We start from the raw sequence: 17,148 nt of genomic DNA on the forward strand, positions 1-17,148 counted from the left end.
GGTGGTTGTGGCCGTTGTGGGTTCGATTCCCGGACCGAGTCTGGCTACGATATCTGCACTTATTTATTTCTATACGTATGCATTATTTGTATTTATTTATCGAAAAAAAAGGATTATATCAGTCATCTGTTACCTTTAACACAAGCATTAAGTTGCTTATCTAAGGAACAGACGACAGTGTGTATGACATGTGAAAGATATTTATTTATTTATTAAATTGTTATATGTTAAATACTAGAACTCTCTGCATAATTACATATATACCGATATATTTACACTTTGTTGTAGCCGTGACTCATTTTCAATGAATCGTGCGAATCTGAATCTTATTGCGAGACTCTAATGAGGTTGTCAAGCTCAATTTTATTCAACGTGATAAAACAAAAATTAAAAATGACGTCTATCAAAAATCCAAGAGCATAATGTACAATTTTTATTTTTTTTATTTTTTTATTTCCAATTGTTTATGAAACTAAATTTATAAACATTATCCATGAAACAGATAACTATTTTATTCAACAGTAAAATAAAACTGAAAATTTAAAACATGATGTCACTAACCTCGCAACGATAGTGAATGCACTTTTTATCGATAAATTGCGACAGAGAAATCAATAGTAAAAAGACGAACAAACTTGATAAGGTCAAACCAGCGAAGAGAAAATGTCTCGACGTCTTATAACTATCAGAGGTGACGGAAACTGTCTCTTTAGATCGGTGTCGTACTGCTTGTTCGGAACACAGGAAAGACACAGAGAAATTAGATTGAGAGTAGTGGACCGAGTTGTCAACAACTGGCATCGTTATAAGGATTTCATCATCGGCGATAGATCGTACGGTGTGACCATACGAGATCAATGGGATTATCGTAATTTAATGTCGAGAGACGGTGAATATGCGGGCCACGTGGAACTACACTGCATCGGTGAATTGTATCCAGATTTCACTTTTGTAGTCCACAGAGACGGCTGTATCAAAACTATTGAATATGGACGCGGTGGAACGGTGAAACATTTGTTATTTTCAGGGTTTTTAGACGCTGGTCATTATAGCGTAATAGAATATAATTAACATACAAAGACAATAAAGTATGTAATTTTAAATAGTGTTTTCCTGTTCCATATATGTACCTAAAAAAAATTAAGGATATTTTTACAATAGTATATTTATTAAGAATAGGATTTATATACCTTTTCAAATATTTTTGACTAAGGAATACCTAAATCAATTTCAATACGGGCTTATTACGTTTAAAAACCGGGGGATAGTTAACTTAATAAGTGGGGTCAAATATCGGAACGGAACTCGATCAATTCAATGAATAACGTGGTAAGGATAAGTGCATGGACATTGTATCGTTTTGCAATTACAAATATGGCATTACACACGCGAAGTAACATTACTAAAACATGTATATTACTCCATCTGAGAATTTCAGAGTAAATGTAAAAAAAGCTAAAATATTTTACCTATTTCTTAGAATTTTTATTTTCTTTTAAGGTTTTGAAGAAAAGCGTGTCTCTTTGATCTATCGACATATACTCGCCCCTAATACTACTGTCAACAAATTAAGACATATGAAGTTTTTATGTATACGCAATGAATGGCAGCAGTAGGTAAACGACGCGAATAAAAAAGATATTTTATAGATATTTCAGGCTTATTTCATCAATAATTTGGTACAAGAGACTTATTTTAAGAATAGGTATTACGATAAAATTAATAAAATTTTATTTGCAAGTACCGTCGTGATTAATATCGTAACCATAATGCACTAAATTATCGGAAATTTATAGAGGGATAATTTTACAGTCACAGTAATGAGGAAGTGATGATAATGAGCGAAACTATTGCTCAGGACAAAGATATATACAGATATATACATCGTGTATACGATAGAAAGATATTACAAAAGAGTATTCCTGAATTCGTTTACCCGTATTGTATATCATTATTATAACATTTTTTCTTCTTCATATTTTTCTTTTCTTTTGTTATTATCAATTTAAGCTTAAACTATCGGATTCGTGTATATTATTTTCGAAATATTGGAGGTTTTAAAAATGCACATTGTAAAAGCATTTGATACAGAAAAAATAATAATTGAAAATTCATAATACTTTGCACTCTGATACCAGATTAGACGACGAGAAAAATATTTGTTTTTGAACCATGTCATTTTTGGGAAAGATTACCCAACTTTTAAAGCATACACGTTGAAACAAGTACAACCGAGTGTAGCGATTCAAAAGATAATAAATTTTTTTTAAAGAATTGATAACATCAGCTAGGTTTTACTTTACTATATTTTAAAACAAGTAAAATAGTTATGAAAGCAATCACTGCTAAAACTGCAATTATTTTTAAAGTTTTCCTCGAGTGAATCACTACTGACTTCATTCGTTTGATACGTGGAAATATATATAATACGTAAGAGTAGGTAGTTGTGTGAACGAGAAATGAAAGTTATCAAAAAATCTGATTGCTATCGTTTTAGCCACCCTAGGTATTGTACTGCAAAGCTCACCCTTTTTAACCGACTTCAAAAAAAGGAGGAGGTTACTCAATTCGACCGTATATATTTTTAATTGATATACTCATGTTCTGATTTTTTCATAGTTACTTATAATAATTTACGTCATCTCCTATGAGGTCTGACAGGGGACCGCGTAGAAGTGGGAGTTAGCTCAATGGTTCAATTTTCCTAATCTCGACTATCATGGCCTATCTACTTCAACGTAACGGTAACAACACAATAATATTTCATCAAAAACACAAATATTTATCTCGCAGAGTTCTTTAAGGGCAAGTAACAAAAAGTTGTACGAATTATGTAAAACGAAGTTTTGAGATTGCTGTGTGGTTACGGCAGTAAAGAATATAGCCACCATCTCTTTCCCCGTGGGAGTCGCAAAAGGCGAATAAGGGATAACACAGTTCCACTACCAACTTGGAACTGTTAAAGCCGACTCCAAATACACATGCCGAAGACGGGTAACAGCGTCTTCGTCGGTGCAACGAAGCCAGCCCTGCGGTCACCAACCCGCCCCAGCGTGATGACTATGGACAAAACACATTAGTTCACTTCATTTTTGGCGCGAACTTGTGGAGGCCTATACCCAGCTGTGGACTGCGATAGGTTGAAGTGAGTGAGAGAGGTTGCAAAGCTTCTTTAATTAAACTCGCACGACGATTCTCATGCGCCATGTGTCGTCGACGATGACGACGATGTTGTTCGGTTGCAGCTACGATGCCTGTCCTCGATTATCTTCTTGGTATGAGCGTCAGCAGGTATTCTCCGCTGCCATACGCTGCAATCTGCTTCGATACACGGCCTGTTAATATGATCCGATTAAACATTCTTTTGCAGGACAGAATAGACAGACCGAGTTTTCGATAAATTGTAATTTGAAATACCTTTAAAAAGTAGGTACAAAGGTTATAGTTGCTTTGTAATTGTGTTTGATTAACCCGTTGGCGCAGTTTGCAGTGCTTTCTGCTCTGGGAGTTAAAGGTTCGATTCCCGCCTCGACTCTGGGTGTGATATATGTATGTATTTATTTATATATAAGCATTATTTCTATGTATTTATCGAAAATAAAAAATATGTAGCTATATCAGTCGGCTGTTACCTATAACACAAGCATATTATTATCTTGCTTACCGTAGAAACAGATGACCGTGTAATAATTATGTTATAGATGAAAAAAAAGTGAAATAAATGTAAACTTAAAAAACTTCGATTTAACTGTCTTACTTTATACATAAAGTTTCCCAGTGGTTAAATGTCTTGTCCGTTTCTTTGACGACCCACGCATAGCTTGTTTACTTAGGTTCAACATTGTAAAGACAAGCCATGTCCGAAAACAAACCAAATAATAAACAATTAATATAAACAAATAACAGCGATTTTGCTTCATTTTGGCGTTGAATGTGTCGCCATGTTCCCAGTTAATTGTTAAAAATAAACAACTTATTTCATGTATAATCCCGTTGATTTAAAATGTGAGTCATTAGCCGTAGTGCGGGTAATCTTTTCCTCTCATTCTCAAGCCGCATTTGCAAACAAGTCGAACTGTAAATTATCAACTTTCTTATACCCACATTTAGAAACGAACTTATGATTAAATTAGTTTTCTCAGATGCTTCCACCTGAATGTCGTCTCATTCTTATACAATCAAACTGCATCTTTCCGTCAATTGTAAATGACTCATTACAATACTCATATTACTATAATAACAATCACGATGAATCACTGCACGAGAACGCTACCAAGCGTTAAAGTTAATGATATCAATTGAAGGAGACTTCAAAAGTCCATCATTACAACTGAATATTTCAATAATTATATTTATAAACGCAAAATAAGGAAATAAGCAGTAATCAAGCCATTGTTAATAATTATTATTTTGTATATTGAAATATTTTGTTTCTATATTATATTATGTGCTTCAAAGAGTTATGGAGTTTTGTTGTAATAAATATCTACCTCTGAAAAAAATTCGTAAGCGTATGTATAGTTAGACCAAGTCAATGGATCAACGCCCTTGGAGTTGCTGAAAATTCCCATTTCAGTAGTTGCTCAGAGGTTAACCACATTTATTTTTATTTTCCTACATTTTCTTCTTGAACTATCCTATTCTAAACTTTATATTAAAATCACATATGTAAAAAAAAAATATTTAAAACCAATATTTATATTCTATTGTTCGTTAGTTTAAAAAAATCGGAACTATAATAAAACGTTACAATTTCCACGCCAATAAAGTATAATTTAATTTTTATCAACTCGGCTTATTTAACGCGATATTAAAATACTGTAATAAACATTCTCAACAATAAGATTTGTGAAAATGAACATGACTGTATATAAGTGTAAGGTGTCAGCATCAATTGACGTGTCAAATACACAGCGCGAAGTCAATGCAAGATCCATATCATATAATTTTTATTACGAAATCATTCAATTAGAATTTTTATTTAAAAATTGATCTTGAATTTAGGTACCTGTGTTTTATGTGATTACAAGTCAACTTAAAACAGTTTTTACCTAGTCTGTCTCTTACAATCACACAAATGTTTACACGCAAATGTACATTTTGACACTACTTATGTTAAAATATGTGTTTCTAATATAAACATAACACTGATTCATCAATGTGTCTGTAATCGTAATATCCTCACGGTCACGGACAGTTGATAATATTTATCACAGTTCCTGATACAGACAACATACCCACCATACATTTAAAAACTATTAGCCGCCCTTCCCGGCTTGTACGGATTAAATAATCTTATTCTTAAAATACAGTTTTAATGCAAATACTAATAATTGTGTTTGCTCGCAAACGAAAAAAAACCCACTTCAATTACATCGACGAGTAATACAACGTAGATCGACGAAAAAATAGTCAAGTAACTGCGCGTTATCAAAGATTAGTCAAAAAGTAGTAATCAGATCTCAATAAAATTTATATGTGACCACATGACAAACATCAGCTTTCGATCAAATTAAAAATTATTAAAATCGGTACACCCAGTAAAAAGTTATTGCGGATTTTCAAGAAGTTCCCTCGATTTCTCTGGGATCCCATCATCAGATCCTGGTTTCCTTATGATGGTACTAAACTAGCAATATTTTCTTTCCTACAAAAAAAGAATTATCAAAATCGGTACACCCAGTAAAAAGTTATTGCGGATTTTCAAGTTTCCCTCGATTTCTCTAGGATCCCATCATCAGATCCTGATTTCCTTATCAAGGTACTAAGCTTGGGATATCTCCTTTCCAACAAAAAAAAGAATTATCAAAATCGGTACATCCAGTAGAAAGTTATGCGGTATAATACAACGTAGGTCGACGAAAAAAGCGTCAAGTAAAAACGCATTATTAGATATAGCTCGAAAAGTAGTTGTTAGATCTCAAATAAATTTAAATAGGACCAATTGGCACACACCACCTTTCGATTAAAAGAAAATTTGTCGAAATCGCTCCACTCAGTCAAAAGTTCTGATGTAACATACATTAAAAAAAAAAAAAAAAATAGTCGAATTGAGAACCTCCTCCTTTTTTGGAAGTCGGTTAAAAAGCTATTTATATCAAGCAATCATATCAATACCAACATTATAAAGCTGAAAATTTTGTTTGTTTGAACCTGCTAATCACAGGAACTATATCGACTTCAAAAGTGATTTTTGTGTTGGATAGTCCATTTACCGAGGCAGGCTATAGTGTTTTTTCCTCAAATTCACGAATGTAGGACTGCGGTGCATAGCTAGTGTTTAATAACATAGGATTTAAACAAAGATCTTTTATTGACATGCGTTAAACGCAATCCTAACCCAAGCAACAAATATTTTCATTGCATTTTATTTCAATATTTTTCATAGATTATGTGTGTATTATACGGCCAAGGTTAGCGCCGTTACCCCTAAATATTTATTTTCTTACTCGACACGCTCATAAATCATTAAGGAATGTGCAATAAGCATCAAAGCTGCTTGGAGCTAAGGTCTAATACAAAAGTTAAAACTAGAATGTAAGAACTTCCAAAATACACCCAACACTTGAACCATTTTCTCACCACAAGATGTAAAGTACAATCAATCAATAATTAAATGTAATATATAACAAGGTAAAATCACTGAAATCATTACCCAATATAACGACAAATTTGATGTTGGTATTCATAAATAGTGAACAAAAGCTACTTCTCTTATATCTTGATTACGACAGAATACTGGAGCCCTATAACTTAAAAACCAGTTACAAAAAACCTCACTTTTACATTTTACAAACAAGTTATGAAGCCCTCTCTGTGCTTCATTGAATAGTAATGGGAAATAGCGATTATTATTATTATTATTATTTTATAATGGATAAATAAGAAAAAGTTTTATAATTTTAATTTTAAGAATAGCAATTACAGAATGTTTAATTTTTTTTTTCGACATCATTAATATAAGGCGATGTTTAATAAATTGAGGTTTTCTATAAGTAAACGCTATTATCACTGTTTGCCCAAATTACTTAAAGTTTACAGGACTTATCTACGAATGAATCAATCGAATCAAATGACATATTGGATTATTCAGCAATTTATTGTATGATAACGTAATCACTGACACTAAATGTATATCAATTTATGGTAAGAACCATTTCACCTGATAAATATTGAAAAGGTCAAACTTCAATTACGTTAGGTGTCAAACTTGTCAAACTATTTTCTTTTTCTGTTGCTGCGAATGACGTGTCACGCTTGCGAGTATGGACGTTCATTTTTAATCTGCCCATCGAACTTTATAGTACGCAGGTTATAGTCATTACAATTTAATAAGCCCGTTTTGACATTTTTTATCGATTCAAGTTTGTATGAGTATTTGAGCGATTTGATTCTGTAATGTAAAAGGGCATAGGATTAAAATTTTGATTAGAAAATTTAACTTAAGCTTTAATATTGTAAGTAGGTAATTTGAAATAATACAATGGTACAAAAGGTCAATTTGTCTTCATAATATATTTTTTTTTATATTATTTTCAAATGTTTACATAAATTTTACTCACTATAATGAAAGAACTTTTTCGGGTTTTATCGCGGTTTATTAGCCAATTCAAAATTTTATTTACGGCTATCAGCGCAAAGCACTTTCTTTTCAGTAAAGATCACTCACACACGATAATTAAACAAACGATATTTAATTACTATTAAAATCGAAAGAAGCTGGTGAAATTCAGTAATGAATTAGTTACAATACTAGTATTTTTTAAAAAAGACTTAGAACGTAACTGTTTTTGACATGTTTCGTAATAATTAGAAATTGCATTTTAATTATAAAGTAAGCGCAAAAAGAATACTCCACTATAATCTATCATATTATTTAACGCACCCAAAAATGTAAACATTTAATGTAATGAATAATTATTTTATTGTATCTTACAGTTTCGTTCCAAGTTACATTCTAGGCTATTTCTTTAATGCCAAAATGGGCCTATTATATTGTGATGACTATAATGCCTGTCACTTTGTGATTAAACAACAGCAACCAAACAATGATAATGCTTTGTTTTTATCCACGATTTGATAAAATATTGAGCACATTACTTCGAATACAGAAATATGATAAGTATCTGTAGAAATTAGAAATGAAATGAAATAAAAATACCCAATGTTATCCAGAAACCTCAACTTAGTCACAATATTTAGTGCACATTAAATCCTAGTATCTCGGTAGACATCACCTTCCTGTTATATCAGCGAACTTATTAAGTATTACAGTAAATGAATTAATATTTCTCGTGTAAATCTCAGTACTTACCCATTTAAAATTTAAAGTAATATTCAAGACAAGAAACGCAACTATATGGCTATGAAATGATCTAGACACGAGACAGTCAATCGTGTCTGCAAAAATGACCACATGCCACCTGCACACAACGTTTGTAACTAACTACGAATATATTTATTTACAGAGCGGGTTATAGACATAGAATGATCGAGCTTCATTCAATCCCATGCCTTTTCATCATTAATGTATTCATGGATGTTACAATATGCTTTACTACATAGTGTCCGATTAATATTTTTTAAACTTCTCAAATCGCAGAGATTGAACCGCAGCCGAAATATTGTTATATATTAAACTAGACATTACTTTAAATGAACGACTGTACCGGCATTTAGGAAATGTTAATTTGTGGTCGTTTCTGAGTGTTACATTATTTGAGGCGTGTCGATCACTACGACAAATAAACAAATGCCTTTTTTACGTTTGCCTATTTATACATTATATTTACATAGATATACTGCGATGCAAAGGTCAAGATGTTGATTTTTCTAAACTCCTCTCTCAGTGATTCAATTTCAAAATTCAGTGGGGAAATTGAAATAAAATTTTATTAAAAAGAATTAAGAGTCAATAAGGTTATGGACAATTTCGTAAAGAAATTATTGGTTCCTCAAGCTTCTACGCATATTTAACGGGATGAAACTCGCTAGAACTTCATTGTTCGACTGGTCGGAATACGCACCTCTAAATCGCAAATGTTTTTAAAATGTTGATTGCATTTTTTCGATTTTTTTTATATGTGTTTTGTAAATCAGCCTCCAAACTCTAGATCTATATTCCAAAAGGGACCTGACATAAGCATTAAAAAGTAGAATAAAGGAAAATCAATTTTTGATTATAATCTTATACATATATAAAATTCTCGTGTCGCAATGTTAGTTAAAATACTCCTCCGAAACGGCTGGGCTAATTTTTATGAAATTTTATGTGCATATCGGGTAGGTCTGAAATCGACGAACAACTATATTTCATACCCCTAAGTTATAAGGGGGAGATTAAGGGGGTTAATAACATATATGCCAAAACAACGTTAGTGTGGGCAGCTAGTACGAGTAATACTATAGGTACATTTAAAATTAGACTACAAAACATAAACAAAACTACCGATTACTTTTAAAATCTCAATAGTATATAAATTAGATTACGAGTTATGCACTAGTTGTTACTGATACAATTTTGAACATTAGTCTAAAATAGGATAACTATATCGTATTAAAAAATAGCAAAATACTTTTTACGAAATATGATGAATATTACATAAAAGGGAATCGTTTATCGACTTAACAATACCTCGAAAATATGAATATACATACTTATCTCTTTATCAAACATACTGATTGATAAGGCGGTACGAGTGTTATGTGCTGCAATCAGCTGATTTTACGTTTTGTATTAAAACATTGCGATAATTGACTGCCTACGCGCCATGCGGCTTTTCTCGCGTTCTCTTTTACTAATCGGCTCAGGATACTATAAATAGCGTTCTGTAAAAAAACTCTACATATAAATGATATATTTATAAATTTAAAAACATTCTTAACAAGTAATATTGCTTATTTAATACTTATTTATTTATTTATATTTTCTTGGGCATACTTCTCATTGATGCTAATGACTTTTTTTATTATTATTTAATAGATTTCTATTGTCAAAGATTCGTAAATATAAAAGATAAAACATACGGAGGTAAACTTACGGAGCGTAATTAATTAAACAAATTCCTGAGAACAATCTGTCATGTCCTATTAGCTTATAACAGCCATTTAATATTTATTTTTTTAAACAACTAGATCGACAAACAAGCGTAAAGCTAACCTGAAGGTAAGGTAGCCAGCCTATCGATACACTACAAGCATCACAAGATCCTACCCCAACCCTCTCCATGAACTCATACATTATTATTTAGCTGTGATCTTCTGTAAGGTCGAGGTACTTCCCCAGTTGGGCTGCTCCAGATTTTGAACAATGTAGTTCTTGCTGGGCCCTACCAGAATTAAATTTAAAATATTCCGTCGACTTTAATCTAGTTAGCGTTTCGAAGTGTTCAGGTTTCGGTCACAATTTGATTTGAAGTAGGTCCGGTCCACTAGTAGCAAAAGCAGATTTAACTATTTGAAGCCAAACTTAATAAGCTTGAATTTCTGAGTTTACCATGTCCTTTATAGATACTAATATGCACTCTAAGCAATGAATGGATGCTTACGTTAGGTCAAAGGATTTCGAAACTCGCTTTGACTATGCTATGCCTTTAGGTTAAACGTTTAAATCATTATACTACAAATTCAATGACTTATCAGCACAAATGACAGGTAAATCAAAATACAAAATATAATTATTGTCGCATAAAATTGATATATTTACTAAATTTATTTTTTAAACTATTTCAAAATGTCGATAAACTAAATTAAAAAGAAGACGATGCGTCAAGAGGTCGATAAAATATAACAATTTCTTCGTTTCTTTCTTAACACGCATTAACAGCTGTTTATTATAAATTACTTAAATTTATTTATTAAATAATTTTATATCTTAGATGATTTTTCCATTTATAGGCTTCCATTTATAGACTTATAGACGAGAGATTTAATATTTCTATTTATTACAGTGTTCCGACAGTTTTATGCCGACGCTATATATATATAGCGTTGGCACAACGGTCATAGCATCGGTTTGTGGCTGTTGCATGCCCAGCAGTGGGATATTACAGGCTGAAGCGTACGATATATAACGAATATATAAGTTTAAAACAAAAAATCTTGATACTTAACAGTACCTACTTTACAACGTGCTCCCTTCTTTGACTCATGCGTCGAGCCGTTAATTGTTCCAAATTAACGTTAATCATTGTATTGTAGGAATAATGGGTTATCTTCTTGTCGGAATGATGTTTGTCAGATGCAACTCTAAATCCTAATCATTCAACAATCTAAATTATCGATATCTTGAAATTAAGTACAGTACCGGTAGATATTAGGTAAAATATATTGTTAAACGGTACGTTTAGATTTGATACATAAATATAAAATATTCCTAGATCAACATTTTAAACTACATTTTTAAACGGAATAAAAATGTTACTATTTGATGAGTCATTTTAAAATGTCTATTAAGTGCACACAATAGTAAATGCATGACCTAGATTTAAAAAAATGTGGTATCATTTATTATAGATATATTAATATGCAATATTAAAAATGGATGGAGAAATGGATTTTCTCATGATTCAAAAGAAAATATATTAGAAAATTGTGTCTTTACCTATATGTATATAATTTTTTTTTTTTTCGTTTTCATTAATTTTCAGAACGTACAATTAGGCACGTAAACATCATAATATTGATATATTTTCTGATTGTATTGCCAAATATATATATAAAAAAAATGTCTTGTCTTTTAAAGGAACTTATAATTTGTGTTTATTATTTTATTTATTTTTTTATATCTCCTAATTTTTTGTTGCGTCTGTTTTGCTTATTTAATGATATTAAAGTTATTGGAGTTGCTTAAAATAATAGTAGCAATTACTCATCAAAACAAATGTACGTATATTACTGAATAATTTTTATTGTATGCTCTGTTAGCAACCATTGTGTTAATCTAACTATATCTATCTTGTTCAATCATTGAATTCAGCTCGACAATTTTATCAAATTTTATTTCTTAATGTTTTGCAAACGTGCACTCTTGTTCATTCGATTTATTTATGTCAGTATGTGAGTACTTGCTTAAAACAGAACAAACATTAAAAATTGCATAAGTAACCATCAAGATTCTAAGATTGTTCATATGGTTGATTATCGTAATGATGTTAATTTATACAACCGGCCTTAATATTGTTCGGTTATTGCATTTGCTCATTTACTCGTGTTTCTGAGGTAGTATGAAAGACTTCATTCATCTATTCAATTTTAATTTCTGTACCTAGGTCAAGCTTCGTTATAGTTTTATAGATGTTATTCACAAAATTGCTTCAGAAACTCAGCTCTTCTGAAAAGCGAGATGTTTATTACTAAAAATATACTTAAATCTACTCAATGAATACATTAGAAGTGGGTGGTAAGAAAAATAAGGCAAAATACATTATTAGTGTCATCTTCAATAATAATAGTCGTTAAAGTAAAGAAATAGGTAAAAATTTTTACACATCTTCATCACACATGCTTTTTTATTATGAAGTCTTTCTCATGTCAAAATATATTTCATATTAAAAAATTGTTGATTTGAAACGATTAGTAGATAAGAGTACTTAATTTTTTTTTAATTAGAATTCTCCCAAGCTTGAATTAAATTAGAATTCTCCTAGAATGGTTGTTTGTAGAGTTATATCAAGAACGAGTAAGTTCAAGAACTTTTCAGAACATATGGTTTTAAAATTAACAAAATATATAATAATAATCCTGTATTATATAGAAACGAACATATATAACTAAGTCAGCAAGCAAGCGTACTGCTCATCTGATGATAAGCGATTACTACCGTATCTTATTGACTTCTGCAACACCAGAAACATCGCAAGCGCGTCGCCCTATCCGCAATTCCCCTCTGGAGCTCTGGTCACCTTTATCACCAACAGGAACTGCGATCAAGGTACTACCCCAGTCGAGCTGCTCCATTTTTTGAGCAGGAAATTTCCTGCTGTGCCCTACCTTAGTTACTCTGTCCTAACTCATTTAAAATTCTTCACTCACCTACCTCAAGGCCTTACAAGAATTAAAAGTATTAAGATGAGTAAATATATATAAATGGGTTTATACGAGCCATTAAAATGAAAAATAACATGATTAATTTATCGAAATTAATTGTTTTGTCTTTTTTTGTATTTTTGTAATATTAATTATAACCGATTAGGTACCGTAAATGTGACCGTATTTTATCTCAAATAAACAGAGCACCCCGTGATGTTATCTTAATATTAATTGATAGCTTTATCAATGTGTGATATCTGTTGTTGGTTTTAACACATCGCCAAATTGTATTTTATATGAATATTTTAGGTATCATTACAAATTCAAATCATTACAAATATTGATCAGTAAATACCTAATAGCTCTATAGCACAAAAGATATATTATAAATTAATAAATATTAAAAAATATATTATCGTGTAGACAGAATAATTTTTCGATCAGAATTTTAATTTTATTGGAAAAAAAAACAGAATCTACATACATGCCTAGCAATTTAATTAATCTCTTTTATAAAGCTAGTAGCTACCTAAACGGTCAGAAGACAGCGGATAATTTACTAGTAAGATTTTTAATATATATTTTTTAATATTTCGTAGAAAAATTCAACGACCTTGCCACAGAGATAAACCTATTAACGAGCATCGAATATCGATTTAGAATAAACCTAAAAATGAACACACCAACATTCAGTCATAAAAAACGACTCGCGATCAGATATTGTCTGATATTGTATTGAAACATGCCTCAAATTGCATGGTTTTTCCTTAAATGGTTCATTCATATGTCGATAAATGAATTTACAGGTAGCGAAAGTAAATTTAATTGAGAGACGTTTATATGATAGTTTCACTCTTGTTTACATACAAAATTGTTTGACACCGCAGCTTTAAACGCATCAGTCCCGTTTTCATAGGCATTTTGAAATAACAATGCTCTTATAATCACTGACTACAACTAGGCGCGTTACTTACTAGTATTAACTTTTCCATAGTTTTACTGTGAAATTATAACAATCCATTCTCACGAACTTTCGTTTTTGTAATGTTTATTTTTAGAATTTGCTTTCATAATTTTTCTGTATATTTGTTTTTAAATGTGTTCAAAAAAAGAAAGAAAAATTTTGTACACATACAAATAAATTATATTTTTTATAATCTTATAAATCTCACAGATAATAAAGTAGGTACTATACTATATAGATATACTTTTAGGATCAAACTAAGAAGTTGCGACTTATTTGACTAAGTATAGTGAATTAATTACATATTAAATTTTTCGTTGATAATTTCAATGGGTCATCACGACATTTTATGATAAATTATATTATGTCAAGAGGTAAATAGTCATTTAACATTAAAGGATTATTGAGTTCTTAGTCGTATACTACAAACAAAAAAAGCTTATACTTAAAAATATGTTCAATATATTAAAGGGTTTTTTAATAAATATTATGAAATGAAAGAATAGTAAGGTGCCAAATAATAATGAGTATAGTTTATTATTTATTTAAAATTAAAACTAAATCATAAAAATAAAATAATATTAATTTTAATAAAAAGAATATTATAGTAAACTGAAAATTTAAAATAATAAATATTTTGTTCCAAACACAACTTATTTGAAGAAAGTAGTAAGAAAAATTCACAAACGATAAGATTAAATCTAGCCTATTATTTATAATTATACATTTGTATTAAAAGATCGTTTTTTTTTCTTCCACTATAAAAACATTTATCTCAATTTACAATACTTTAAACATTTTCAAGCAACACAATTTTACAATGTTTATATTTTTATTATACCGATTTCTTCACTTCTGTATCAGTTTTACTCATCGTTCTTAAAAGTTTTAAAACTTTTTCGAAATAATTTCAACTTTATTTAAATAGTAACTATGTAAGAAATTAAACTAGATTATTTTATAAATATTTTTAAATCTGTTACAACTATAAATCTTAAAACATCGCTAGGATATTTTTAGTTATGGCGTAAGCACGACCAGAACTAGTGAAACGCGCGTTGATGTACAGCGCACAGCGACAACCTTCGACGCAATTGAATTAAAAAATTAATTTCTCCTCATCCACAATCATTACGTTCCCAAAAGAAATTTGTCGGTTTAGATTGAAGATCCGTTGAAAATCGACCGCGAGGGCTCACGCAAGCGCGACACCACCCTACATTGAAGACTCGAAATTGTTAAACAATAATGCGCCAGCTCGCTCGCTTGCATAGCATGCCATAGGGGTTACAGTGATCGCGCAGCACCACTTACCTGTTGCCAGTAGTCTTCGAGTGACAACTTCCATTCGAAATAACCGGTGTCGGTGACATCCTGCAACTCGCGGAATAGGTTACCGCTAGGAAGAACATCCATCGCGCTTACATGTGACGGCGAACGAAATTTTTTGACACAACACACGTGACCCAATCGCGGCAGAACGCGCACGACTGATTTGCTAGCGTCCCGCGCCTCGTTCCCCTCCTACCACATTCCCCGCGAGTATCCTCGAACATAGACAAGTAACGAATAGAGAAAACGAACTATAGCTTTCTCTTTTTTTATCGTTAAGGATATTGTCTTGACAAATCTTACTGAAAGATATGATACGAGTAGTATATGAATATAAAGAACATAAGTTGATTGCTGCAGTTTGAAAATTAATAAGTTAAGAAACTTTGAAACAACAGTGTTTATCGTTCGTGACTTGTGGCATATTTAAAGTTTATGCAGTCTAATAACTAGTGGAGTTATCAAGACACGTGTATGGAATGCACTTTATTTACACACTAGCCGTACCCGCAACTTCTTCCGCGTGTAATATAACAAAAAAGTTATTGTTCAGTTCGCAAAGTTATAAAATAAATAAATTTCTAAAATAAAAGTAGTCTAAGTTACTTCTTATTATATCCGCTATCTGCCAGTGAAAGGTCCGTCAAAATCGCTCCAGCCGTTTCAGAGATTAGCCGGAACAAACAGACAGATAGACCGAAAAAATTGTAAAAAATGCTATTTTGGTTTGTGCATTGTGAGTACAACCATATCTATGTAGTAAAAAGCAGTTAGTTTCATTTTACAAACAGACACTCCAATTTTATTAATTTGTTTAGATTTACGAATTTAATGATATTTTACCTTACTTTACTTTTATTCTGAGCCATTCATCAGATGAGATGATTCATATATTTCTTACATAAAAATACATACCTACATACTTTTCTTACTTACATCTAAGAAATAACTTAAATATTTTTATTAATTGTTAAATGTATTAATAGTTTCATGCCAAAAGTATGAAATTTGTTTTAACTTATTATTTATTTATGTTACTCGTGATTTTTTTGTAAGCATAAACTTATAATTAAATTGTCTTCGAATTGTTATAATATCATTAACAATTCGAAAATAAGTTAAGGCGTAATAGGTTGATTCAATATTATTTTTTGTGTTTGTTCTATGTAAACAAAAATTAATCAAAACGTGTAAATAAAAGCCGAAAATTAATAAAAATAAGTGTAAAAAGGAATATTACAAGTAACAATTTGGACTATACGCTACGTTTAAGCAATAACCTTTTTTTGTAGAATAAAATAAAATTGGATCATTTTTAATAGCAGTGTCTCTAGGCGTAAATTAATCTGCAAACTACAAATCCCGCGCAACGCTGGTATGCCGAGTTGGACGGTCCGACCGTTACGCGCGTGCGCAACCACCCATGATTCCATTCATACTCGCGTATTATCACGCTATATACTATACAAACACAATAACATTTTACCGGGTTCACTAGAGCATAAAAATTATGGTTTACGTTTTATAAACACAAAAAAATTAAGTAGGTGCCTACCTAACGATTTTATTTTTAATTTTTTATTACATATATTTGTTTATTTTATTTATATAATTTTGTTATTATATTAAATATATTTATATTTATTTTTATAGATATATTGAATAAGACAAAACGATTACGTAATGTTCGTAGTTAATTTTTTAATTCTCGCCAAAGAGGTGGCGGCCATATTGACAATAAGCCTAAAATTATAAGTGTGGTCTAGTTAGATTGCCTATAGATATAATAGTGTATTTTTATATTAAAACAACGAGAAATAAAG

At 30.9% G+C, this 17,148-nt stretch overlaps 1 protein-coding gene across 1 annotated transcript in view; it reads right to left on the minus strand.

Moving 5' to 3' along the window:
* The window catches only part of LOC123669010 (Krueppel-like factor luna), a 78,614-nt gene extending 63,096 nt beyond the window's left edge, over positions 1-15,518 (minus strand). The window contains exon 1 of the mRNA XM_045602686.1: positions 15,308-15,518. Coding sequence (XP_045458642.1) covers positions 15,308-15,409 — 102 coding nt within the window. The 5' untranslated portion in view covers positions 15,410-15,518. The remainder of the gene's footprint in view (positions 1-15,307) is intronic.
* Between the last annotated feature and the right edge of the window lie 1,630 nt (positions 15,519-17,148).

The sequence above is a fragment of the Melitaea cinxia genome, chromosome Z, assembly GCF_905220565.1.
Source record: "Melitaea cinxia chromosome Z, ilMelCinx1.1, whole genome shotgun sequence".
Lineage (NCBI taxonomy): Eukaryota > Metazoa > Arthropoda > Insecta > Lepidoptera > Nymphalidae > Melitaea > Melitaea cinxia.